The 27,974-nt window shown below is 37.9% G+C and overlaps 1 protein-coding gene across 4 annotated transcripts; it reads right to left on the bottom strand.

The window, feature by feature from the left end:
- Positions 1 to 48: 48 nt before the first annotated feature.
- LOC111078644 (polypeptide N-acetylgalactosaminyltransferase 5) lies at positions 49 to 27,058 on the bottom strand. Of its 4 annotated transcripts, none has more exons than XM_022373463.2 (11): positions 26,938 to 27,058; positions 26,434 to 26,512; positions 6,140 to 6,887; positions 5,721 to 6,067; positions 5,486 to 5,652; positions 4,938 to 5,256; positions 4,689 to 4,866; positions 2,439 to 2,619; positions 1,210 to 1,349; positions 917 to 1,150; positions 49 to 850 (listed from the first exon to the last, which is right to left on the bottom strand). In XM_022373463.2, exons 3-11 carry the CDS (start codon positions 6,317 to 6,319, stop codon positions 704 to 706), a joined length of 1,893 nt encoding a protein of 630 aa, XP_022229155.2. In that variant the 5' UTR covers positions 6,320 to 6,887; positions 26,434 to 26,512; positions 26,938 to 27,058; the 3' UTR covers positions 49 to 703. The 4 variants fall into 4 exon arrangements, with proteins under 4 accessions (XP_022229155.2, XP_022229153.2, XP_022229154.2 ...); XM_022373461.2 differs by lacking the exon at positions 2,439 to 2,619 and adding an exon at positions 4,247 to 4,427 and having other exon boundaries at positions 26,938 to 27,056; XM_022373462.2 differs by lacking the exon at positions 2,439 to 2,619 and adding an exon at positions 4,247 to 4,427 and having other exon boundaries at positions 26,434 to 26,509; positions 26,938 to 27,056.
- Positions 27,059 to 27,974: the final 916 nt, after the last annotated feature.

Here is a 27,974-nt window from a genome sequence, read left to right as displayed (position 1 = left end):
AGAGCGCATCGTTTTGGTACAAAGCAACAGAGTTTTCTTTTGATATACATATAATAAAGCCTAAAAGTAGGATACGGACAGGGGCCAGGGACAGAGGGTGCCACAAGGAAGGAACAACGCATGAAAACAATTGTGCCCCTCTCTTATAAATTCTATCTAGGAATGTTTGGGAGGGAAAGTGCTGTTGTTTCATCGTATTTAGTAATTAATATATATTATGTTTCTGCTATGACACACTTGTGGCAATTGCTCTTGGCCTTGCATTTGCTTTAAATCATATTCTGTGAAGCACAAAATGTCATTTAAATGCCAATTTATTGGTACTTGGTCGAAGCTAATATAAATTTACAATTACAATATATATATATATATATATATAGGTCTATATAAATCATAGAACTGCCTGGCTACACATAGACACATACATATATCTAAATTGTCGTACTGTCTGTTACACACACACTCCATACACTTGGGAAGACATCCTGCCGCAAAGGACAAACACATTCACTCACACATAGAGAGACAGAGAGAGAAAAACTTAGATCAGAAAAAAACTTAAAGCTACATAAATGTCAATAAACAAAGCCAGCAAAAATCAACACAAATTGGAAGTTCTCAGTATAGTTAGTAGGATCCGTTTAGTTTAGTTTTGTTGTTGTTGTTGTTATTTTTAGTTATCGGTTTGATGTTGCGAGGGTTGCTAGTGTGCCTGCCACTTGAACTTGGACTCCATCAGCCACTGCTGACCCTTGCCATAGCTGCAGGGCCGCAACAGCGGCGTATTGGCATCATCTCTGGTGGCACGCTGTAAGCACTGGCCCGTATTCGTGTGACGTATCCATTTCTCCTGTTATGAAAAATACATATTTAGTATCACAGACAGACACATAATTATATTTATATAAAGACTAACCTCCGCATCGTAGACCCACTCCTGATTGCCACCCATATTGTGGCAGCGCACCATATTGACCGGACCATTGGAGCTGGCCGCATCGAGGCACAGATCATCGGACATGATCTGCTGTCGCTTGGTGTAGGCAAACACCTGATTGCCCCCCAAGCCATGGCAATAGCTAATGCCAACTTTTTCATTGTACTTCCTGCCCATGGTATCCAGGCAGGTTTCCGTCTCCGCATTGCGTATCTATAGGCAAACGATTGGATCAAGAGTTGAATGGAAATATCACAAAATAGATAATATACCTCTCCCAGATAGTAATAATCTAGAGGCATTAAACTCTCTGGATATACATTCTCCAAATACCAGCGGAAACTTTTGCATTTGAGACGATCACGCAGATCCTTACGATCGCTAACATCTCCCGCCGAAGCTTTGCGAGCACCTAAAGTTACACCAAAACAGAAGGAGAGAGAGAGAGAGATTTAAGAGATCAGTAAGGACACTCGAGTACTTGTCGCAACAACATCGATGTAAGTGTGGGTGTATTTTGTGTTAGGATCTACATATTTGTATGCGTGTTTAACATTTTAAAAGCATTTGGGAATAAAAAGTACAAAAGATCTTGTGCGGGTGCTGGAGGAAAAATAAATTAGTACATTAAAAGCATGCAAATGATACTATATACATATATGGTCCAACAACTACAAGGCTACATAAAATGTTTAGAAATCCAGATATGTACATACAATATTATATGGTGTTTTTGTATGTAAATACCCCACGAAAAAACCAACACAAATATTATTATGGTACACAAAAATTGCTGGTTGAAGCATTAAAACCCATAACCATAATTCGAATTTTCGCAAGCTTTCAAATAATTACTTTTTAGTGTTATTGAGTAACCCTAACAAAAAAAAACAAGGACAAATAAAAAAAAGTTCGGGGATATTGATTCACAAATTTGGAATAAACCATAATCCAAATACCGTTCCGTGAATACCCCTGATGTGGAAAATGCATAGACAAAACTTGTGGGGGGGGGAAGGACAAAGATAACAGGCGTTGGGTGTGCGGTGGGGGGAGAGTGGGGCGTGGAGTGAAGCAGAAATTAGATCAAAAAGGGCAACTCAAGAATTCTAGTAGGACAGACACACACACAAAACGAAATATTTGCAAATCGAAAATATATTTAAAAGGTGAATCGATAAAACTATTTCGTGGTTGATTGATTGGTGGATTGATTGCTTTTGGTGGATTGGATTTTATTGTCACGGCCATGCCATAAATCATAAATATTGAGATATTGATATAGACATTTGCGTGTTGCAGGACGTGCCGCTTGCACATTATATTTGTATGTATAGGGTGGATATACGGAACAAAACACTATATAAGAGACAGACAATAGAAATATATAGAGAGAAAAGAATGTGAGAATGAGAGACAGAAAGTGAAGGAAGCATTCCGTTTGGTTTTGGTTTGGTTTCTTTGTATTGTATTTTTTTTTTGGTTTTGTTTAGTTGTTAACCTGGATAAAAACTGTAGTAGAACTCTTTCCAGTCGTCCAGCCAAACCTCAACCAGACGCGCGTTATTGTGATTCACAATCTCCGTGGTGCCGCCTGGGAAGGTATACGGCGTTGACTTGCGAAAGACATGACCCACACGGGAGCAGGGCGCAATCTCGAGGACACCGCCACACATCCAAACCTGAAGGCGGAGGCGTGTTTTTGTGGTTTTCATATATATTTTTTGTTTGATTGTGTGTGTTTTTTATTTTGATAAGAGTTGTTGTGTGTTTTTGACAATCGAGCATTACAATCGAGCATTTTTGGCAAAAGAAATTGGACGAGAAAGATATACACAAATATATATATAGAAAAGCTGTTTTGTTGATATACAGAGTTATAATAGCCAAGCGCAAGTTTTTAGCGAGTGCCAGCTGTAGTTTTACACTAGAACCCCCCTCAGAGGTTAGGAACATGGAGAGAGTTTGAGATAGAGAAAGAGCGACCCCTAAAAGTTGAGAGGGCTGTGGTGGGGACTGTGTATTGTAAGCACTTTACTAGCTAAATCTGGAAAATATAAATAACGATTATGTGTTCTGCATCTAACGAGTAGCTCAAGAAACAACGAGTGTGGATACTGAATCTACAGCTAGATTTGACTTCAACTTTAGGTTTGGTTTTAAATCCATTTAAATATTCATACACTGGAGTAATTCTGCCTAAACTTCATATACTTTTAGAGGTAAAATGCAATTATCAGGAGTAAAATGGTTGTTCGTAGAAGCACAAATCTGTGCGTTAAACTTTCAACGGGTATAAGGATTTCAAAACAGTCGTCAATTAATTAATTCTTGTACTGTAACTAGCTTTTGCCAAATAAAATAACGAGTCCTCCAAAGTGCTTATCAATACCACACCCAAATCCATTGAGACATAACCAAGGGACACAAGAGTTATTCAAACCAATAGAAAAAGATGATCAAATTAAATATTAGTTACAACTAAAAATAAATAAGAACTAATTATTAAAATTAATTACCAATCGTTCTGATACTTAAAGCATAATTAATAAGCAACAAGTTATATGTATGTATGTAAGTTATGTTTAGCTTAGGATCTCAAATCGGTATTACACAACTTTCTGGTTATACGAGAGTACTTCAATACCTATATTTAATGTTTAGTAGTAGATTCGTGAATGAACGGACATGGGAGAGAGAGAAGGATGAGCATGAGCACAAAAGAAACTTGGGAAACTGAGCAAAATCCATTAGACTATTGATTAGAATTTCGATCAAACAAATTAAAAAATGGAAAAAGTTCTCAGATAGGGATATGCCAGTGCGAAATACTTGAAGTGGAAGCGATGGTTGTTCGTACAGTCATCGTTTTCGGGGTCTGTGAAGCTGTCCGATACATTATACATATATATTTGGATAGCTAGGAATTATTGATAGTTATTTATAGGTAGGTATATGTATGTTGTATGCTATATAGTAAGTAGGTAGGTAGGTGGTTACACAAAATCTTTAGCTATTTAGATTAGTTTAATAACTTGATGCTTTTTTTATGCTCCGAAAAAACATGTCAGTTTTTTATTTAATTTTTGGTTAGTGTTTTAGTTGGGGACCTTTTTTGAGTGTTTTTTCTGTTTTGTTTTTTTGTTTAGCGAATTAAAGCCAATTACGAATAGATAACGAGTAATTCTTAAAGTTAGGAGTTAGATGCACGCAATATAAAATCGATTTGGTGGTTTTGGAAATGTTATTTGATTGTTTTGTTTGTTGGTTTTTGTTTTTAATTTTTTTGGATTGTTGTTTTTTGCGAACCTGTGCTCATTGCATAATAGAAATCACGCCACTCGTCCAGCCACACCTCGGCCACACGGGCCGCATTATGGAGCACGATTTTGGCCACGCCGCCGGGGAAGGTGTACGGCGATTTGTCACGGAACACGTGACCCACATGGGAGCAGGGTATTATTTCTAAAATGCCTCCGCATTGCCATATCTGAGGGTTATCATTGGATGTAATGTTTTTTTTGTGTGTGTTTCGTTTTATGAATAGAAATAATTTTTTTCTTCAATTTACGGTTAAATTTAAAGACTTAAAAAATAAAAAAAAATTATAAAAAAAAAATAAAATAAAAAAGAAATCTTAGATTTATGGAAGCACTCTTTTTGGCCTAAAGAAAACGAAAATCATGAATGGAAACAAAAGAGAAAAAAGGAAGAAAAACTATTGCGGAAATTGTTTGTGACTTTGCCTTACACGGAACGACATTTCCAGATTCTCGCCGCCCCAAATGTCCATGCCTTCGTCATAGGAGCCAATCTCATAGAAGTAGTCTTTATCGATGGAGAACAGACCACCAGCCATCGTGGGGGTACGCAACGGAGCTGTTCTATCGTTATTACGACGGGCCATCTCGCGAGAGGGAACTCGATACCTGTGTGATAGAAGAGAAGTTAAAGTATTTCCGGATCTGGATCCTTAAAGATAAAGCCCATATGTGCGAACCATCTAAAGTTTAACTTCCAGTTGAAGCCGCCCCACGTCGAGTCCGATGCCGTGATATACTCGAATGTCTCATCCGAGATGACATCAATAATGGGACACACAACCGTTCGACGATTCTGTACGATGCGAGCGAGCAGCGGCTCCAGCCAACCCTCTGTGCACTCACAATGGGCATCCAGAAAGGTGATTACCTCACCGCTCACGTGTTCCGCGCCCAGCAGTCGGGCCCGTATCAGACCTGACCGTTTCTCTGTGCGCAGCACAAAGGTTCGTACCGGCAGCTTGGCCACATAGTCTTCCAGTTGTTTGCCCAGGAAATCTAAAATGAAAAATTTAATTATTTATGGAAAAGAATACCCTGGATTCAGTTGGGAATATGTATTTTTAGAATAATATGAAAGATTCGCTTTATAAATTTGACATAAGTGAAAGGACAAATTTGATACGAATAAATTAGATAGATTATGATAGACGATGAATGATATATTCTTGCATTTAATAACATATTGGTTGTGCTAAATATACTGCTAAAGATAATTCCAGCCTACCCCTTTCACTGGCATCATCCACCAAAATAATTTCCTTGAGCAGGGCCCTCGGCGAACGATTGATGACGCTCCAGACTGTTCGTAAAAGCGTCGTCCATGCTTCATTATGGAATACTATCACAATTGATGTGCTGGGCAGCTTTGAGGCATAGTGCTTGCGACGACACCTAATAGGAAAAAACATTTTCGATTAGTTTTCATAGATGCAATGCCACCGTTAAGGACAAGGACTCACCCCTCGTGCCGGACATCGGTTAGAGAGCGATTCAACGAGATCATGTCACTAGCCAACAGATTGAATTGATTCTCCTTGAACTTCTCCTTCATGAGATCCTTCATATCAGCGGGTATCTTCACGGGTTTACCCATCTCACCGGGTTTGCCCTTGGTCTCCTGTACGGTGGCCGCTTGGAACCATTTCTTCAGTGATACACTGGGATATGTCATGGAAATGCCACCGGTTGCAAAGCCCTGACCCATAATCAAGGCACTGCCTGAATCACCATCCAAGGATTTTTCCGTATTGATTTCATTGTCATCCACCAGTTGATTATCATCCACCAGCGGTTCGGCATTGGGTAGCTATACGGAAAAATATCGAATAATGTACAAATCGTTATGCATAGATCTGATAAATGTATAGCTCTATAGTACCTCTACATCATACTCCCCGGAACGCTTGCAACGCCATCCATCCTTGCCAATGCAGTCCGAATAGCGGGTAATTAGCACAAAATCAAAGATAACCCACACCAAAGAGGTTAGAAGTACAATCCGGCAGGTATTGGAGCGCATCCGTCCGCGCATTTTTCGTGTGAAGCTCGAGAAGGTCATGTTTCTGTATTTCTGTTAACTATGTTTATAGGGGTTTCGGTTTTTTTCTTTGCCGTAGATTGGTTTATATTTTTGATGATGTGGGTAGTCTCGTTTTCCTTTTTTTTATTCCTCACAGAACATGTTAAACTCCTGTTTCTAGTACCCCTGTAGGTCGATATGTGGATAAATGTTGCCTTATGTTTTACAAAATGTTATTTCTGTTGTGATTGTTGTTGTATGTTTCATTCGGTTGTATCAGACTTTTATCGCTCCCTCAAGCGTGAATTGTTTTTATTTTTAGTTTAGTTTAAAATTGTTGTTTATTGGCACATATGGGAGCATTTCTCATCTATCTCTGTCGTCGTCGTTGGTCTGTTTGTTGTCTTCTCTCATGACGTCACTCCATCTGTGGGTATTATGCTCCTCTCACAATTCACGATCGCTAATCCATTGAGGCGACATCCAGGTCCAATATCGCCTCGACCAGCTCTCATGCCCGGAGCAACAGTCTCCAAGAGCCGTCGTCTATCGCTTGTCAATTCACTCTATCTCTCTCGCTCTTCAAAGACCTTGGGCTATTATTTAACTGCAAAGAAAGCCAAACGAAACAAAAACCATGATAAATCACATCGAGATAATGGGAAAATGAAAGTTATGAGGTTTCATATTTTCAGCCATGATTCCATAACGAAATTATCTATTTTATTGGTGGCTCAGTAATCAGATGAATAGTACACAATTTTTATATTTATTATTGTTTTCATATGCATTTCAATTGTGATTTGTTTTTGGGAATTATTCTCTGGCAAATAAATTAATCTGGTGTCATAAAACCATAAGCCATTAGCTTTAACAGCATTGTTCTGTGAATAGTCACATTACATTTATGTAATTAACAGAGGCTTTACAGATAGTCATGTTAATTAGCGGTGGCTTTTATGCGCTTGACAGAATCTTAACATGAGCATGTTAATTGTCGTGTGCCTCAAGAGCAAGAGAGTACTTAACAGTGTATTAACATGCCAATCTTGATTATGACACTTTTCGAATGTTAGTATTTCAATACGGACGCTAAAATTGCACAAATCAAATTTGTATGAAAAAGTATGATTTACATATATACACAAAAGGTAATACTTTTATTTTAATCCCAAATAAACATATTAGCATTTTAACTTAATTATTGTGTATATATTATAGATTTTCCGTATGAACCAGTCCTAGCCACAGATTACAAATCCTGCGACAAAATCAGTTTAAACCCTTAATGAAGAAATGTTACAAGTTCCGAGAGTTTTGTACACAGTATGTATTACATACACATGTGTTAACTGAGCCCCATTCTTTTGCATCTTGAAAGCACCAACAAAACGATTTGTTCTATTCATTTTCCCATACAACAAATATTGAATACAATTCTATGGAAAAAGTTAATTTGTCTGAATAAAGCCAATACATACCAGATACAAATGCAAAAATCTCAATTTTGTTCATTTGTATTGATACTCTTTGTTATTCCATTCAAGAGTATAGCTCCCCCACCCTACGGACCCCCCACTTCCTCTTCATATCGGACACACACACACACACCCATAGAAAAACACACATTTCCCATGCAAATGCCACATCTGCACCGATAAATCGAATCAAAGCTTAAATTTCAATACCTCTTTTCCGGCTTTGGGATTCGTTCGGTGCTCCGGGACTGTGACTCTGTTGCTGGATCTCTGACTTTAGCTCCCACCGCAAAAATCTCTGAATCTCGTGCTTGCACACCCAAATGCCAACGGCATCAAGAGGAGGAAGAAAAACAGTATTTCAAATGCCGTTTTGGCCAAAAAATTCCATTGACAAAGGTCATAGTCACACAAGGCAACAGTCAGGCAAAACAGACTCAGAAGAGGCAGCAGCAGCAACAGAAGCGGCAACACCAACAGCTGAGGACGGGCCGGGGCAGAGAGACGAGGCGGCATCAAGCAGACGACAAACAGACAAACAACAAGCCAAACCGAGAGCTGCCGGCTGTCGAGAGCGAGAGAAGAGGAGGAGCTACAGAAAAAGCGCAACAACTCTTAACGGTATTTTTCCAGGGCTTTTCTGCTGGCTTTCTTTGCATGCCCTTGAGCAGAGAGAGTATGCCCATTTTTACAAGACGTTTGCAACGTCTATGCGGAATACAAAAGATTATCGACGCTTAAAAAATAAATATCCGTAAACAAATAAAGGTGGATCCCAATCTTCTTTCATGTTCATATGTGTTGGTTTGCTCTACAAAATTATGCATACGCGAATGGACATTGCTTGTGAAGAATAATTCTCTCTAATAAATAAATTAATGACAGTGGGTACTTCTGGTCTACGATAATACGAACCTGTCTTATATAGTAATAATCCGTTGACAATGGAATAGAAGCCATAAAGAACCTCTGATTGTTTGTCAGTCAATCACTAAAGCTTAAAATTCCTTCATAAAAAATCAAATCCCCTCTAGGGTATCCAAACTTCGAATCACTTAGAGCTCTGCATCAAACACTATTCTTAGTTTTTTGCCTTTTTTGTTGGCGCGCACATAACGTGCATTTGAATCATTCATAAGGCATGCGACGTCGTCGTTGAGCTTCTCTCTTGCCAAACTAGACAAGAGTCGAGTCGTCTCCGGGAGTCTGAAAAAAACCCGTTTCCCACCATCACGTTGCACGCACACTTGTATGTACCACCAGCAGGCAGAGATCCGGGGAGTGGGTAGGCCAAGAGGCAAGGCAAGGCCGTAGGGGATAAGGAGGCTCTAGAGTGAACACTCTGTTAAAATATGCAATTGCATGAACCAGAGGAGACCCACACCACAGTGACCCTAAAGAGGGGAGTAGAGAACTTCAGCTGCTGCTGCCTACACACAGGAGTGCCCCATCGTCGGGAGTCATCAATAATAAATTTAATAAAGCGGCAAATAAAAATATAAACAAAAGAAATTCCAGTTTTTTAATAATTATCAATTTGACAGAGAAGCTTTTTCTTAAGCGATGTGTCACACAGTCGAATCCCCACAAAAAATGTTTATAAAATAAATGTAAATTAAATCTCACTTTCATTTAAACTGTTTAATAATTCAAAAAGTTCTCGTGTTTTATATAAAAAAAAAACTGGAATGATATGATGCCTCATAACACCCTGAACATATAATATATGTATGTACGTATTTATTTTTGAGTCATTAAATTTGAAAGAAAGAATTTAATGAATATTAATTAAATAAAATTGAAGCCTACATTATATTACAGTGATTGCTCTCTTGGCAAACATTTACGTATCTTCATCTCAGATCTGTGTAAATGGAAATTATCGTAAGGGCGGAACACATTGTTTTCAAGTACTTATCCCCAGGGATGCCGTCATCTCAGGTATTGGCACCGTCATTGCTTGTCCGTTTACTGCTGTTTCAAGAGCTTTTGAACAGTTGAACAAAAGTATTGAAACACTTAGTTAATGAGCTATGTTCTTGTAATTCGTCGATCTGATTACTAATTTTGGTCAAGGCTAAATCCTTAGTTATAATTCTGTGGAACTGTCCAAAATGTAATCTCAAAGTTGAGCGGTACACAAAAAGAGGCCACAGAATCTCAGATGTTTGAGAGAGATAACATTGTACACCATTCGTGCAACGGTTCATAGGAATTCCTGTCTGTTTTATTTATTTGCAGTCTTTGCCATGTGATACAGTGATTCTTTCCAAGAGATTTCAGATTAAACGCAACCAAAGTCTTAAAGCATTTCGGTTGCGTTCAAAAATAGCAGCATTGTTTTTTTTTAATAGATTAAATTGGGAGATTTTTGAAAATTTCATTGCCAAATTCTGTGCACAATAGAAATCTATTTAATACAATAAGTAGTACTAAGTAAGGCTTGACATTATCATTACGCAGACAGTGTGTTACATTTAAGTTCCAATGGCCAGTCCTAATGCAGTCTAAAGCCACATACATACATATATACATATGTATGTATAAATCAACATACAACAAATCTATTAAATATGTCCTTAAATTTGATTTGGATTTATCTTGTGTTGTTTTATTTCAATTAATCAAATTGTAACAGCTCTGTTTCATGGCTGTTTTGTGCCGCTTCTGACATTTATTTCATTTGCAGAACGAGAACGATATCTCTCCGTGCGTACATATTTTGTGCGATAGACAATTCAATTACAATTATGTCAAATGAATACATTTTACAATTTCTGTGTGTTCTGTATGTGTTCGGCATGAAAGCCATAATTGGCATCTGGGTAAAATGTTAAAATGCAATTATCCACACAGACATTGAGAGAGAGAAAGAGGAGTGGGAGGAGCAGCAGTCATGCTTTGTGAACTGCTAATTGACAGGTAATCAGGTTTACCTGATAAAAAATCAAATAACATCATTTTCAGTTGGGATTACAAGTAGAGCGCATATTACAAGCGCCAGTGCCCAGACATAGAGTGGAAAAAGTTAAATTCAAATGAGATTTAATATTTTTTACACTCTTAAATCAGTGCTTGCTTTTTTTAAACCCTAAGAATTAAACATTTTTTTCTTTGTAATTCTATAAATATATGTAAATATCAGTGAAATATCAATCCAATGATTCTTATCCTTGTTAATTCGCATAATAATCATTCTGCATCTCCATTTAGTTCCCAAAAATAATATACAATTTCCCATAAGTACTTTGCAATTTCTACTTTTATCCTCTTAATTGCCACCAATTTGAACTGTTTCACACTATAAATCACTTCCAATATCGGAATAATATATCTACAGCCCCATTTGATAGCTCCCATAATTATTACCTTGTTTCATAGTTAGGTTCTGTCATTATCGACAAAACAAAATTCCGATTCGTTCTATCATATTTTCCTACAAGTTTAGTTACAATCGGTATATTTTTTTTCATTAAAAATTCGACTGTTTCACTTTTAAATCCGTAAAAACTGGCATCTTATTTTATTTAGAGAGGCACAATAAACTTATTCTGCTTGGAAACGCTTTAGCGATTTTCATAATAAAATTCTCGTAAAAATTAATCATTGTTAACCGTTCTCTTGTCAATATATAACTACATTAAACTATTATCAGATACCCATATTTATTAAATCTACATTAACACTTAATTATAATTCAATTTAAAAGCAATTGAAGCAACTGCAGGCCGCGGCGCGCACTCAAGAGGAAGACGAAGAAAGGAACAGAAACAGCAAAACAGAAGCAAAACAACCGTTACAGTCAGGCAACAAATGTCAGCATCATAAAAGAAAGACTGGGAGAATGAGAGTGTGGATAGCACAGTGTGCGGAAATTGATATAAATTAGGAGAAATAAATTAAGAAATTCTGCTGCTTATGGATTACCAATAGGAACATAAATCAAGATTGATTAAGCTTTGGTTTCACACCATGCCAAGAGTTTCGTTTTCACTGCAAAAAACGATTCAGATCGATTCAGAGTTTGTCTTTCTGATATATCATTTCGAGAATCGTTAGTACATAACTCAAGCAATTAAACATCTAATTTAATACCACACACTCTTTTACACTAGAAGTAAATTGATGTTCAAAAAGTTCTTAGAGATATTTCATAATTTATTGCCCCGTTTCAGCCCACTGTTTGGGTCGAAGAGGCGGCGACAACAAAATTGATGATTTATGTATGACAATCGACTTCAATTGTAGGACGGGCGAGAGAACATTTGCTGCCTGCCGGCATCACTGAACTTGAGCGTTGATTTCCACTCTTCCACGTTCTCTTTCCCTTTCGCACTTTGTGGGTGTTTTGTTCCTGTGTGTGCACTGCGCTAGCAAAAAAATGTTTGTAATTTAATTTTCTAGAATTTTTAATTAAAATAGAGAGCATTGCGCGCACACACACACACACACACACACACACACAACACACGCACAACCATCTGCAGCACGTAGCATCGTAACATTGAAAAGCTGTCAAACTGCCATAAAAAATTGGAAATATTCTCTTGCACTTCCCCCTTCTCACCTATGTATGTATTTACCTAGCAACCATCTATAAAGTATCTATCTATGTACATACATATGTATGCATGTTTATTTCTCTTGTTTCTATCGGCGGGAAGCGGAAGCTAACATTTTTTACAAGAGGTAAAGGGAATGGCACGGATGGCACTCTGAAAGCTTTTTAAGCTTTCCTGTTTATTGCTACTGATAAGGTAGAGAGGCGGGCGTTAAAGGCGTGGCAAACTATCTCGAGATACAGTGGAATGTGCTCTACAATGAATGTGCTGAACAAATTTCCTGAGAGACTTTAAGTTAGGATTCAATTCGAACAAAGTTATTATGTATTATAAATCCAGTTCATTGTTTTTAAATTAATAAAATTTAGCAACAAAAAATATTAAGAAGACTTTAAATGTGTTTATTTTAAAGAGTGAAAACTCTACTTTCGATACGAAACGTTTTTGTACCATCAGTATATTGTTTACCATAATTTAAAAAAAAGATGAATCAACCCAATAATCAAGATATTACGCTTTTCAATAACTGTTACTTTTCATAATTTTATTTTGAGAATTATAGAGAGTAAAGCCTTGCATAAGTCCAGAGAATATACTCCTTCTTCTTACTTTTTGATGTTCATTCTTTCACGAAATCCCCGTCATTATACGAATATCCTTCCGGCTCTATACAATTTATTGTTACTGGGAAACGCTTGTGACAATGTACTTGTGTCAACTTTCGTAATTTAAGTTTAGGTTACCGAATGTCCACTGTACTCCATCCATACAGGTTCGTGCGTGTCTCTGGGTTAACTGCACTTGTGTACAACACTTAGCACGCTTGTTGAGTGTCATTGGCGGGCAGGCAGCAGCAGCAGCCACGCCACCATTGCGCGCACAGCGCACTCTAAAAAGCGCAAAGCAATTAATTTGATGAAAATCTGTGTCAACTTTTATGGGAAATTCTTTGGCCAACACCGCCGAAAGGCGGAAGAGCCACAAGCACAGCTAGCGAGAGCCCCACACTAAAAGATAACAAGATCGAATCGAACCTGTTTTACACTTGAAACTCAACGTTTTATTCCACTCTCGAGAAATCTCTGCACGGCCTGTACCTGCAGCTGGCAATCACAATTATTGAAGCAATTTATTAATGGAATCGTCGGCTGGCTGTTGGGGCGAAGGTCACATATGTACCCCCTCCCTCCCGAGAGCGCTCTGATAAACTGTGACGGCTACGACAACGAGTAGTCGTATGGCAACAATAGCTATTGCAATAATTGGGCAACGGGCAACAGCGTTGTGACAATGCTCACAAAACGAAATGTAACACAAAATGCAATTAAAAGTGCAAAATAAAATAAACAGAAATTACAGATAGTCGAAGTTTTTGATACCCTAAAACGGCGATCATAAATTTTTACATTCTTGGACATTTGTTTTCTCTTGTGCATCATGAGGGAGCATTTGCTCTAAAATATTGATTGTTCCTATTAGGAATGCCTGCATCATCAAGTGGCCAAAGCGACACAAAGTTGTACAAGCTGTTGGACTTGGATTCCAGAAAGTAACGATTTCCACCTTATGGTTTCGTCCAACACACACGCACGATACGTGTAATCGAACGTGATTGTTTGATCAACTACGCGTTACGAAAAAATGTGGAACAAATTTGATAACATTTGCCACATCTACATAAAAACACCTGAAACTACAACTTGTGTGAGATATCATTGGTATAAAGATAGGAACAGATGTTTATTCTAAAAAAAGGCTGGTTATTCAACAAGTTGTTTCTATAATAATTTCTATACGATATACGATATAGTCATACGTGGTCATGTGGTATGGTAAGTGCAAAATCTAACGTTTGCTTGATTTAACTTTAAAACAAAAGACATACCAATTGGTGGCTATGTAAGTACGGGGCAGCCAAGGTATTGGCTAGCATTAACTTATGAATTTATAACGCCGATTGTGTTTGGCACAGTCAGCAAAAAGACACCAAAGTATTATTTTTCGATTGAACGAACGTTTTTTGAGTGACCCGTTCGGACTTATAAATATAATGTGTTCAGCTAAGAGAAATATACAGGCACCCGTATGATAATTAGCAGATAAATTGGCATATTTCCATCTCTGATTTAAATCTGTTACAAAATCATGCTAGCCTCTTTGATAGGGTATACAAAAACATCAACAGGAAAATGAAAGCAAAACAAAAGACACAGTGCAAAACAATTTGGAAAACGTAAGCAATTAAGTGCAATTAATGAAATTGTACAATTAAGAGAGTCGTTGGCTGACCAGATGATGCTGACTGACCGACCGTTTGAGCAGACCCCTGTTATTATTGGTTCCCAGGGGCCCCCCCCACAAATGACAGGCGACATCTGCTTTGCGAACACATGTGAGGAATTCACGTGAAAGCAATTTATCAGAAACTGATTTAACCCTCGTTTCATTCAGCTTATGACACCTCATATGCCAAATCTTTTGATTCGTAAGTGTTTCCATTGAAAATTCAATTCTTTTCGAAATCTGTTATGCTGAAAGATCCTTCAACTGATTTTATCGAGTGGCACAACTATCATCCGTGAAAGGGAATGTCCTGTTGAGGGAATTGTGGCAGAAATTACCATAAGTGAGCGGGCGATTCCTGGACACTTTGGAAGGCATTTACCATGTTTATTATGAAGTTACGGCGAATGACAAATGAAAACGTATAAACAGTTATCGGTTCTCCACTTTAGATTCAGAAAAGGGTAACCGGCTATAAGCAGGTTTATACAATACATAAATTTATTCTGATTAACTAATCATAAAAAGTCCTTTTCCTTCTATTATCTGAAAACTCATTGAATTCATGGCACCATGCATTCTGTCCCTGCATTTTATTTATCTTCCATTGGAAATTCCTTGTAATCCACATGGCTTCCACATGATGATTTGCATTCCAGAAATACCTGCTCCACACACACATAAATTAATCATTTTGATGCCGCAGCATGCTGCTATGCTGCTACCCTGCCTGCCCCCATAATAAATAAATCACTCGAGATAAAGTTGAGCCACGAAAATACTTTGTATAATTAAGTGCGCTCATTTGAATCATCCACACACACGCCAAAAGAAAAAAAGAATAAAAATTACACATAAATTTCAAGCATGCTGTTTTTTTGGACGGTAATGTCTGTCTGTCTGTCGTTTGTAGGTGTGTGTAAGGGTAGGAGGCCCTGCACTTGGCACTTTAATGATCTGTGGCTGAATGCCAGCGTCAGTTCCCCCCACCAGTCTCACTCCCTCTCTCTGTCCAACTGAACGACTTTATTCTAAAGTTCTGGAACTGTTGTGGCCAAATGTGAAAGGCGCGTAATTTATATTGCACACAAATAAAATTTATTTCTGTTTCATGTTGGCATGCAGAAAGCCAGCTGAAAACAAGAAAGGAATAATGGCTTTCAGAGAGCAAAGCTCTCGATAGATACTCTTGAAATTATAAATAAAGAGAGATTATTATGATGATTCTTCAACAAATTTTCACTACATCGTGTTAAAAATACATGAGATTTTATCAATGTGTAATAAAACCTATGCAACACACTCCTAAGCTCTATTTAGAATTCCCCTTCGAATCAGCTGTTAAGTCATAATACCCGTATGAATGAAAGGGTACAAAATGATACAAATTAGCGCTATAAATACGCCGCAACAATCACTGTACACAATGAACAGTGTACACACATACGTTCCACAATCCACAAAATCAAGCCGGTCGTCGGTGCTCCGGTCTGGTCTGCTCTGCTCTGGGAGTCATAAAAACAAATGGGAGGTCCGCTGCTGACTCTATTGCCGTATACACTGTCTACTGTCCGTTGGGGCAGGTTAATGAACTAAGACGACGACAGACGACGTGGTGACGATGACAACCAAACGCCTCGCAATTTCTGCTAATAAAATGTTAATTTTGTGCCCCTCGCATCTAGCCCCCTTAGCTACAAAGGCAGGCGGCTTTTGTTTTCCGTTTTATGGAATCGTGAGATATAGGAATGGCAATTAAAAGAGTGCCCCATCCGCCCCAGTGGCAGAGAAGTGTATGGGCAATGATAGATATCTGAAGAGTGTGATAACGCGATTTAAAATATTAAAAATATAACAAAGATTGTTTAATGCAGCTGACTATCGTATAGCCGGGTACTCAACAAGCCTATAGGCACGTGTGTTAAACGCTTAATTTGGTAGCCAAACACACAAATAAAAACCCCATAGAACATTTATTATAATTATTTATTTCTTTTTGTAAGTCCCCATTTGATTGCGGATAATAAATCAAATTAAATATATCGTTAAACCATAAAAATTACCTTCCTATGAAAAACAAAAAACAGAAAAGAGATAAGATAAATGACGAAAATTAAAGATTCAATTGATAACAGAAGTGGAATTCCACGGAAAACCGAAAACAGAATAGGGAAAACGAAAACAGAATACGGGAACAAAAAACCTGTCGCGTAATGAAGAGAAATGTGAGAAATTGACAACTGAATAATCTTGGGATATAGAGTCATCGTCATCCCCATCATTATCATTTCCATCCATCAACTATTCAAAGCTCATAAAGGGGATTTGTGAGCTAATTTTTTGTTGAGCTGAAATCTTTTGGCAAAGTTACCAAAAAAAAAAAGAAAAGAGAAGAAAGAGATTTCATGACACGCATTTTAATTAAAAACAAATAGAGGGACTTACATGCATATGCACATACATATGTACATATTTTTATAAATTAATTCAAGTATAGTACAGTACTGCATTCTCTCCTTATATTAACCGTAATACTTATCCGATTTGGATGAGATTTGGTGGATATATAGATAATTGCTATAATTGTCGTGCAACAAAATCATTACATTTGGATAGCACACAAGTAGAACCAGTCAGACCAGAAGGCAATGGAACAAACGAACAAAATAAGATAGTAAGTTTAGCTTTGTAGGCAAGCGGGTGCTAAAATCATTCCGTACTCATAAACTGTTGTAAAATACCAAATTGCTTGGGCTTTAGATAAATATGAATTCCAGAGGTACCAGCTTCATACGCCAATGCAATTTTGGTATGATTCACATGGTAGCAAATTTACTCTCAAACGGATATACCTCTTTTACTTGCCCATTGCTGGGTGTATACCAAATGTAAGGCAGCAAGAACAGAGAACTTTGTTCCCTTTTTTCTGCTGCCACTGCTGATTCTGCAGTGTTAAATGTAGCAGAAGAGCCAGATGGAAGTCCAAGAGAACTCCAGTCCAGTCCAGTTTAGTCCAATAAAAGTTGCGGGCTGGCAGGTGGAGGCGTTTAGAAAGCAGAAAATATGCTAAGCGGCCAAAGCGTTTGCATAGCAATTGCTCATTTACAAAACTTCAGTTCTTTTTAGTACCGTTTTTTTTTTCCTAAAAAAAAGTTGTTTCTTTTCTGTCTGTTGTATTTTTTGCTCCTGCAATTTGTAAAACTTTGCACGAAGCTGCTGCGGCGGGGGAAACAAAAACCAAATAAAATAGAAGAATGTGCATAAAAGGGAGACGGAACCCGGAAAAGACAAATAAGTGGAACAAACGAAAAAGTTTTTTTTTTTGTGAGGTTTGACATTTGGTACAATGGTAATTTTATTTGGACCATCGCATCCGGGCCATGCGGGGAGTGTGCAGTGCATGTCCTCCGCTTGGGGTTTGACCCGCATCATTAATTTGTTGTTTCTCGTGGCTCTCCTTTTAGTTCTTCGGTTCTTCTCTCATTAGGCATCGACGAGCATCGTTTATGCGATTAAACCAATTACGGAAATTAAAGTGGTTTTGACTTAATTAGAGGTACAAATAAATTACAATTTGGTATTAAAGATATAAAAATATTCCCAGTTGGGGGGGGGGGGGGGTTGCGGTCGATAACGCCCTACCACACACAGGATTTGTTAAGAAATTTGACTACCCATTGTAAATTTTGTTCGTCCTTCGACGATAATTTAATGATAAACAAAATTTCAATTGGAGAAGGTATAAGGACAGAATGGGAGGAATTATTGCTGTAACACAAAATGTACCTCTTATTTTGATATTTTTTTTCCTATCAATATCACGCCTGCAGAAAACAACTGGCATCGAACCTACTGAATGATTTGGTGCTCCAAAAAGTTTCGAATGAATTGTGATTTTATTTTTAAATTAAAGAATTTGTTTTTTTTTTTTCAATTTTTAGAGGTTAGTTTGGGGTTTTCCACATAATTATGAATTAATTATGAAAAGCTAATGACTGCAGCTATCATCCTTTACTTTGTAGCTTAAACTTACAGGCAGGAAAAGATTAAGATTTTAAATAAAATATTAAGAGTTTTTCTGAATTGTTTCTTTGGAAATTATATTTTTAAAACTCTTGAAAGCTCGAAATAATCTAGTATGTTGTTGTTTTATATTTCATTCGTACCTACTTGTACATAGTACATATGTACCTACATATGTACATATGTATGTATATTCCCTTATTTTATTTTGTTGGCTAGTGTAATAAGCGACCTAGTACAAAGGGATAGCTTTTATTCGTATCGTTCTTTTAAGCTTTGAACTAGTTTTAAAATTAAATTAAAATCAAGCCCAGCCCTAAAATCACATTACAAATTCCCCTGCCCATCGCGATTAGCAATCACGCATGAACGCACCCGAGAGTAACAGATGTGCGGGGCAGGGCGGGCGCAGGAGGGGATTTGACTGTTTTGCGGTTTTTCGTATAATCGAAACACCCATACACACGCACACACAGAGATTCGGAGGTCTTTCTCTTCTTTCCTTTCCCTTTCCCTTCCCCTACACCCATACTCGGGATGGTCTCCCTTTATTCCATTTTCTCCTTGCCTTTCTGACACACACTGAAAGCCAATCTCCTCTTTATGCCCATTAAAATGTTATTTCCTTATTATTGCCTCAACTTAATCGTTTTCCTTGCAGCAGTCGCCGTCACAGAAGCACCAGCTTCATCATCTATGTCGTCTCGTGGTTCCTTCTTTCTTTTATCGCACTCTACTACGCGACGCGACATTATCCCTCACTTACAAGCGACATATCGTACATACATACATATGTATATAGGGGACATTTGTGAGCCACTCTGACGGACTGCGGGACTGGCGCCTCCCCCATGCAATGCGAATGGGGCATGGCCCATGTGGGATGCGTGATGCGTGTCCATGACAATGGAATACAAATTTCTATGGCATACATTTGGTTATTGTGGGGTGGAGCGAGAAAGAGAGAGAGAGAGAGGGATCCCCAGTGGCTTACACAACCGCATAATCTTGAAGCGAGAGCCCCGCACAAAAACCAATGCAAATGTGTGGATCCCCATTCCCCTTCCCACCTCTTTGTACACATAGCAGAATGTTTGAGTCATCTTTGCGTATTATGTTTGAACAACCATCTACAGATGGTACATACATATACGTAAATATATGTATATACATACATACAGACAAAGGGATTTCCCATTTTAAATCATAGGATTATTGGTATCAATAAATAACTTCCCTTAAAGCTGATTTCAGAGGTTTTTTGGGTTCCAGAGGTGTTTATCCTTGAATATATATTTACTATGTAGTATGTATTATAACATTATTCACTGGTTTGTTACGCAAAAAAGGGAGGTGTTTTTTGATCAGTATTAATAAGCGAGTCGATTCGTTTGTTCCTCAGATTTCTGATTGATAGAACAATATGGAACCTTGGAACTCTAATAATGATATGATGATAGCCATGATCAACTGCCATGCGATTTGGAGATTTTTCGGTATTCGGCATTAATTGTTAAAAGTATGTATATTCTTCACTATTATGGAAATAGTGCCGAATATATTGATGATAGCAATAAAGCATTTGAATTTGAGTTTTTATAGGCATGAAAAATATATCAATTGATCCATAAAACTATAGACAAAATTTTGTAGGTACAAAATAAATGCATCCCTATATTACATGTAAAAATATGTATATAAATCTTGAAGAGAACTAAGATAGCCATTGAAACCTAGTAGAGAGTGCCGCCTCTTGAAAACTTGTGGCATGTCTTCAATCTAGATTCTTAAGACTAAATATTGGCTTAAAAAATTAAGTTTCTTTATTCCATTTCAAGAACGAAAACATTTTTTTTTATTTCAGAGCATTACGTGGCGATACACAAATTGAATAAAAAAGGGAATCAGATTACTTAAAATGTAACGTTTAAGCCCTAGTTAGGTCAATCTGTTGACATTGGTTTCATTCATGGAATGGTTATGACTGTTAGCTTATCTGTTATGCAAACGGTATCAGTTCCAATAAAAATATACATACATATGTACACACATATATTTATTTATATTCTTAGTGAGAGAGAGACAGTGATTTAAATGTGTAAAAAGCCATTGAACTCGTTTGAAAAAACTTGTGCAACTTTTAGTTTTGTTTAAAAATAAGACAATTTTTTATGTAAATAAATATACAGATGTATATTTCAATTAGAAAAATACACATAGTATTTATAAAAATTAGCGTGAAATCAGAAAATAGCACGAGTTTACGTGTCATTTCCACCTAGAAACTGACGCAAATGCCATTGAACCAATTAAAAACCTTTGCGTAACTTTTAGTTTCACTTAACACCGTATCTTTTCCATTTCATAAAAGATTGTATTGTTTTGTACTGTTGATAAAAGGACAGACAGATAGACAGCAAACGAAACAGAGCTTACAATGTGGCAAACATTCTGTCACTCCATGTGGCATTAAACTAATTAAAAAGAAACTCTTTGCGTAACTTTTAGTTTCAGTTAACAGAGAGTCCCCATATAGACCCAGCAATTAGTTTGATGGGCCACGAAATCAAATGTAAGTTGACTTTTGGCCACGTGAGTAATACGCTTTGCTCTTCCTCAATAGAGTGCAAAATAATGTTTACTTATGTTTTGTCTGGCTCTCTGCCTGCCTGCCTATCAACTGTGCGGTATACATATGTTTTGTGTATGGGCCGATAACAGATAGAGAATAGAGGAGGAAACTTCGTTTGTGCCTGCTTTCATGCACTAATAGTTTATCTGAATTTATGGGGCACACCACCCACGTTTTGCATTTGCTCTGCCCCCTGCTCTCTGCTGGCTGCCGTGAAAATGTGCTTCGCTGGCAGCACTGGCTGTGAAAATTTGCTACGCTGGCAGCACTGGTCGGACTTTGTGGACCTTTGTCGTTGCTGGAGCTCTGGGGCTCTGACTCTGGTGCTCCACTGGTTGGTTGGTTGGTTGGTTGGTTCGCTGGGTTTTGGCTTTGTCAAAGTACTACCCGAACCAAACCAAACCGAACCCAACCGACCCGACCCTGGGGGCATGGCTCATAAATTTCCCTCTTCTGCTGCTGGTGCCTGCCTGCCTTTTGCAATATGAAATATATGCAACATAATTGAATTACGCTTGTGGGAGGCATTTTCTGTGTCTGTGTGTGTGTGTGGGTGGGTGTGTATCTGTGTTCAGCGTACTGTTAATTTTTAATTTATGCTCATAAATAATCAAGGCATTTTCATTAGGCAACACAACAGTTTTGAAAAAGAATGAACAGGAACAGACAAACAACAAAAATAAGGAGAATAGACAAAAGAAAACAAAAAATCATGACTAAAAACAAAACTAAAAGAAATGGCAAGAAAATTAAATACAAGAATGTGGCTATGTGGTAATAAAGATACCCCCATTTTTATATGCTATGCATATCGGTAGAGAAAATTCTCATTTTCGTTTACCAAGCATTCCAAGGAAATTCCCTCTTTAAGAAATCTTTCCAACCAAATGATAGGCCCATCATATCCGCACTTCTCTCTCTCTCTCTTTATAGGGTAGACAACGTTGTATGCAGGCCGGCTAAAGAAAATGTGTGGCAACAGAATTGTTTCCTCTTTTTAGTTATATTCCTTCTTTCAAGATGCGTAACCAAAAAAATAAAGATGAAGAAAAGAAAAGAACCTGCAAACAAGAAAAAGCATTATATTGTTTTGTCTGGGGCTCTGGCTTAGAGGAAATCATATGTACGTGTATGTGTTTGTAGCCACAGTATTTGCCAAAAATAGAAATAAAACTTCTAAATTTGCGGAACTCGAGACTTTGATACACTTTCTATGGGTATTAATGAGCTATATGACCATTATTCCATACGGAATATTTCTTTTTGCATGATATTCCCTAGAAATTAACGCTTAAAAATACTTAATATTTTTAATAAACTTCAAGAATACTTTAAGTCTTTAAGTTTCGTTAGTTTGTAAAGACTACATAGAAATTTCTAAGAAAAATTCCACCATACACTCAAACAGTTTACAATATCATTCGGTTCTCTAAGAAATTAAAGACTGTTTTTCTTATGGCTGAAACCAAAATTCAATCAAAAAGGACATTTTGCAACTGCTTGATTTGCAGGGTATCTAAGCTTCGACTATTGGAAGCTTTCGTTCTGTTTCTGACTTTGTAAAGGGAGCAGTGGAGAGTGTGCAGAGTGGAGGAGAGGAAGTGTCCATGTGTTAAATGCCGCGTAATCATTTTCGGAAGCTTAAAAAGATAAGAGCGGGAGAACGAGAGTGGAGCGTAGCATATGCGAGGGAGCGAGTAAGAATGAGAACTAGAGTGGAATGGGAGAGTGGAGTAAAGTCGTGGAGTGCGAAAAATGGGGAGCGAAGGCGAAGGGGGGGGGATATGCGAGAGCGCAATATTTTGAGTCAAAGTAAAGTGCGAAAGCTGTACAAATACCGCTATCCGCTACGTCAGCTGTGCTTTATACTGCCTGTACATATATGTGTCTGTATTTGCAATATACATATGTACATACTATGTGTGTGTGTGTGACATTCGAAGAGATAAAACAAAACAGCAGTTTTCCAAAATTGAAAAAAAAATAAATAAAAAAACCAAGGAAATAAGGCCAATGATGCTTGTAATTGTAGAGCTCCATTTTTATTTGTTGGTTTTCCAACTGCTGTTTCGTTTTCGTTTTTTTTTTCACTCTTTAAGATCGGCTTGTTTTTGGATGGCAATTTCAAGGCCCAATTTTGGAGCCACTTTGCTCCCACATGAACAAACAACGACGGGGTGGACTCATTAACGTTTTATGAAGTGAAAAGAAGCTGCCGGCTCGTGTTGGACATTGTGTGTGCGTGTGTGTGGTGTGGCCCCTGATGCACACTTGCTGCAGTCAATCAGGCTCGAAAAACACACACAAGGAGGGCCGGAGGAAGGCGGGCAGAAGAGAAAAGATAGCCCAGGATGAGTAGTTGGTCTTCATTTGGCCATGAGTGGCAGACAGACAGTGTGGCAAACAACGGCAACAGGAGGCCGCCCATAAAAGATGACAACGACAAGAGCCACCATATATTCGCAACAGTGCCAGCTTTTAGCTCAGAGACCACAAAAAAGACGGTAAAACTAGTTGCTTAGACTTTTATATACCCTAAAAATCAACCCCAGTCGAGTGTTGATTAAAAAGTCCAATAAGGCTTTTTTGGCTTCAATTCGGAATGTTGCTCCCAAAAATGAAGTGTGAAAATTTGTTTTTTTAGGTTTAAAAATACCAAAAAGGAGGAACTGGAATAGTTAGATATTTAAGAAGATTATTTCAATTAACACATTTCAAAATAAAAGAAACGAAAAAACGTGCAAGTTAATAGATTTTTCTGTACCTTAAAGTATTTAGCTGGAAGTATTTACAGCTGTAATTAGAAATCTTGTGACTTTTTCTTCACCATATTTGAGATATGCCACTTATTTATAAATCATCGAAAGCAGCTACAGAATCCAAAATGTCTTTATTAACATTAGAAATACAGTTCTCAGCACTAAACAGCAGTTCTGCCTTATTAGCCTTATGAAAATATCAATTAAAAAGAATTTAAAAAGTGAAAAACTCATCTTGAATCTCTACTTTGAAGTTCTAGCAGAATTTATTCCAGTTGAAAGTTGTACATCATTAGCTTTGGCTATTCTCATCATGTATTTCCCATAAAAAAAAAGGTGTCCGATCATTGGGTTTGTCATGGCACACATTTCCACAATTTCGTTCTGTGACCAACTTGTTGTATCTATTCTTTCTTTCATTCCACGTTCTACTCAAAACCGCAATGACAGTGCTATACAAAAAAAGAGTATTTTCATCCTAGAGACAATTAAGATGCGAGTAAAACCAGCTTTACTATGGGGAAATCTTCCACACTATACAGCATCGCAATGTTCATGATGCTCCTTCTCCTCCTCCGCCACTCTTCTTTCTCTAGCCATAACTGTAGTCGTTGTTGCAGGTGTGTGTTCTGTGTTTGTGTTAGTTTAGTGTTGGTTTCGAGGGAATTTACGGAGCGTTGATGGCTTTCTCCACCCGAATGGAGAGGCGAGGAGGGGTTTAACATTGCTACATTGCGCTGATGAGAGCAATAGAGGTACAGAAAGAGAGAGAGAGAGAAGTGTGTTGGAGAGATCATCAGCTCTTTGTAGCACATTAAAAGTGGCCCAAAGAAAAAACAAAGTTTTTCGTTCATTTATTAGCGGCATGTGGCAGTTTTTGGTATACCCTTTATGCCAGCAGGGATTGCCGGAAGTCAAGTTTTTTCCATTTCATTCAGCAGACATCTGTATGAATATAGATGTAACTTATCGGAAACAAAACAATACACAGCTGCGAAAATACACTGCGAATGCTGACAATCTGGGTGCAATGTCGGAACCCTCCAGATTGGGAACAAAAGCAGGTTTCTTTCTAAAGTAAACTCAAATTTGATCTAAATCAAAGGACTGTCCACGATCGATCTGCAAGGGTATCCAAAAGTTTCAGCAGCGTTTCGGATAGCGGCCTTCATCTTTCTCTGTCTCTCTCCCTCTTGTTTATGGCTTAATTTGCAAGCAGGCAAAGATAGCAACAAAATAAAAAAGAAAAGAGAACTGACTGCTGCAGAGGCCGAGGGCAAGGCTAATTGACAGTGGGCGTTGCTTATCAATAACTGCATGGAGCGGAAGAACTACTTATTGTAGATAAAGGTCAAGGGTGGCTCAAATTTTCACAGAGTAATCATAAATTTTCGGTAAGTGCTCACTTTTTGCTGATAATCACTAAAATTTCGACAGCAATTTTTGTCGTTTCAGTGGAATTTCTTCTCACAATCTCTTATTTGTTGTTGTTGGTGTACACGATCCCCCAGAGTCACGACCCAAGCATTTCTCTCTGACGGTCACTATTATCATCGTTGTCATCATCATAACACTGAGGGGCAAGAAGTTTGTACGTGGCCCATTGTCATTAGTTTGCCTCAACATTAATTACAGTAAATATCAGTGCCGACCTTAATGCATTTGGTTCCACAGTGCGACAACAACAGTGTGGGCTGATAAAAAAGAAAACAAAAAAACAGACGGGAAAAAAAACGCATTTGCAATGGCCAGCAGCGGCAGGCGATAGGCCAGCGAGAAAACAGAACATTCCAGGGGAGCAAAAAATAAAACCAGAAATAATATTATGATCGATATTCGAACGAGGAGGATACCTCTCAACTTTTTCCTTATTGGAATTTTATCTTCCTTTTTCGCTTGCTAACGGGATCAATTAATCCTCTCCAATATCCAATGGCCCTGTACCCTTTAACCCTATTGTGCTTGTGAGACATTTTCATTCCCCACAAGATTGCATCTTTTCTACTAGTCTGGGAGTTTCATTCATGAATATTCTTCAATTTAGTTTCAATATATTTCATAGTATTTTATTGAATTTTTGGGGGCGTACACAAATCCTACATAAATATGCACATATGTATGTATGTATGTACATACATATGTACATCCTCACGAATAAATGCCTGGGATAGAAATGCCTGAATTGTATTCAGAAAAAGAAGAACTGTTGGAGCCTGGCATCTTTATTGGATACCCGACATCGGACTCCCAATGCCATTCCGAGAACCGGTTTCATTGACATCGGACCTCCAATAAGAATCAAATTCAGGAACATACATATGTATAATACCGAAACGATTTTGCGCCCGGATTAAGCCCCCCAAATGAGGAGCAAGTGCGTCGTGAATGGGGAGAAAAGTATCAACAGTCGGCTTACCTATGGAAAATATCTCTGGTGCGCGTCGCTGTTGGATGGTGATGATGATGCGAGGAGGAGATAGTAGCTGTTGATGCTGCTGCAGGGGTGGAGGAAGAGCAGGGCGTCAGGATTAACTAGTGTGTGTGTATGTGTATGTGGCGAATTAAATTGAACAACAAAATCTGGCACGCACACAACAGAGTGAACAGAGAAAGAGAGATGCTCGAAAATTAAACACGTTTTCCGCAATTCTCACAGGAGAATGGGAGAGAGAGCGTGAGGGGTGGTTGACGATGGGGAGGCGCCCCTTAGAATGTGGGCGACCCGGTTTATTTACACCGACGTATCGCTACCGATTTGCTTATATACTTTATTATGGACCGCGCCTGCCTGCTGCTGCACTTTCTACTACTACTACGTCGACTCTGTGTGCGTGTGCGGCGACCATCAAGTGCACACGTATGCATGTATGTGTTTTACTCTGTCAATGAGCGCGAAATATTTCGTGGCACGGGTACTCACACTTGCACTGCACAAGCACTTTAATTTCCTTTTTTTTTATTAATAATTAATTCATACGCGACACGACATTTCTTCGGCGGCAGCGAAAAAAATCGACAGCACTTTGTTGTTTCATGAAATTTTCGATCTGCAGTGTGCCCGCGGACTACCGAAGAAGTATGCCGCCTGACCCTAGGGAATATACCAAAATATACTATCTCATTTTCAAAATATACCGTAAATATACTGACTTGCACGACAAGATGCGTTTGATATTCCTCGATTTTGATATTCCGTTTAATATTACTAGATAGTTTACCCACTTAGCCCTAAAAAAATAATTTAATCAAATTCATCAAAAAATTGTGTACAAGATTGGCTAGTTTTCAGAAGTCCTTTTTATTGGATTATTTACATATTAAGGTTCAAACAAAAACGGCCAAAGCATAAAACGTAAATGTTGACTAAATGTGACGTCACATGTTGCTGGTCAACCAAGTTTCCTCTATGCGTATGGATTTTTGTATACCTTATTTCCTTTAATTGATGTTAAATTTAATGTTCCAAGCTCCATTGAAATATTAATTATGATTTTATCCTGGATTGACATGTTTTTAACCTCTTAATGAATATATTTGTGTTTTATATACACATTTATTCCAGTTCTGATACCTATTATTGGAACCCGTGAGCTGAAAAACTTTTTTAATATCTTTAGAACAGAGATGGAATAGTTTTTGCATTAATTGGAGCCTGAAAATTCAAACGATATCTCAAGTCCATAATATCAATTTTCCCAAGGTATTCAGACTTGTTGCTCATTCCGTGCTAAAGTTGCACAACATTGCTGCTACTTCATTTCCCCATGCTGCTGAAAATTTTCCATACAAATCAAATGTATCATACGGGAACGCGTATGGAATGACGCAACATGAACTTATTCATACGCGTCCCGTAATTGATTTGTATGGGAAAAATCAGCGCCACCACGAAATGAGGGGAAGCTCCACAAAAACACCTATTCCCACTGAAAGGGCCCTCCACGAGGCAATTTTGAA

The sequence above is a fragment of the Drosophila obscura genome, unplaced genomic scaffold, assembly GCF_018151105.1.
Source record: "Drosophila obscura isolate BZ-5 IFL unplaced genomic scaffold, ASM1815110v1 contig_200, whole genome shotgun sequence".
Taxonomy (NCBI): Eukaryota; Metazoa; Arthropoda; class Insecta; order Diptera; family Drosophilidae; genus Drosophila; species Drosophila obscura.
This window is presented reverse-complemented; position numbering and strand designations above follow the sequence as displayed.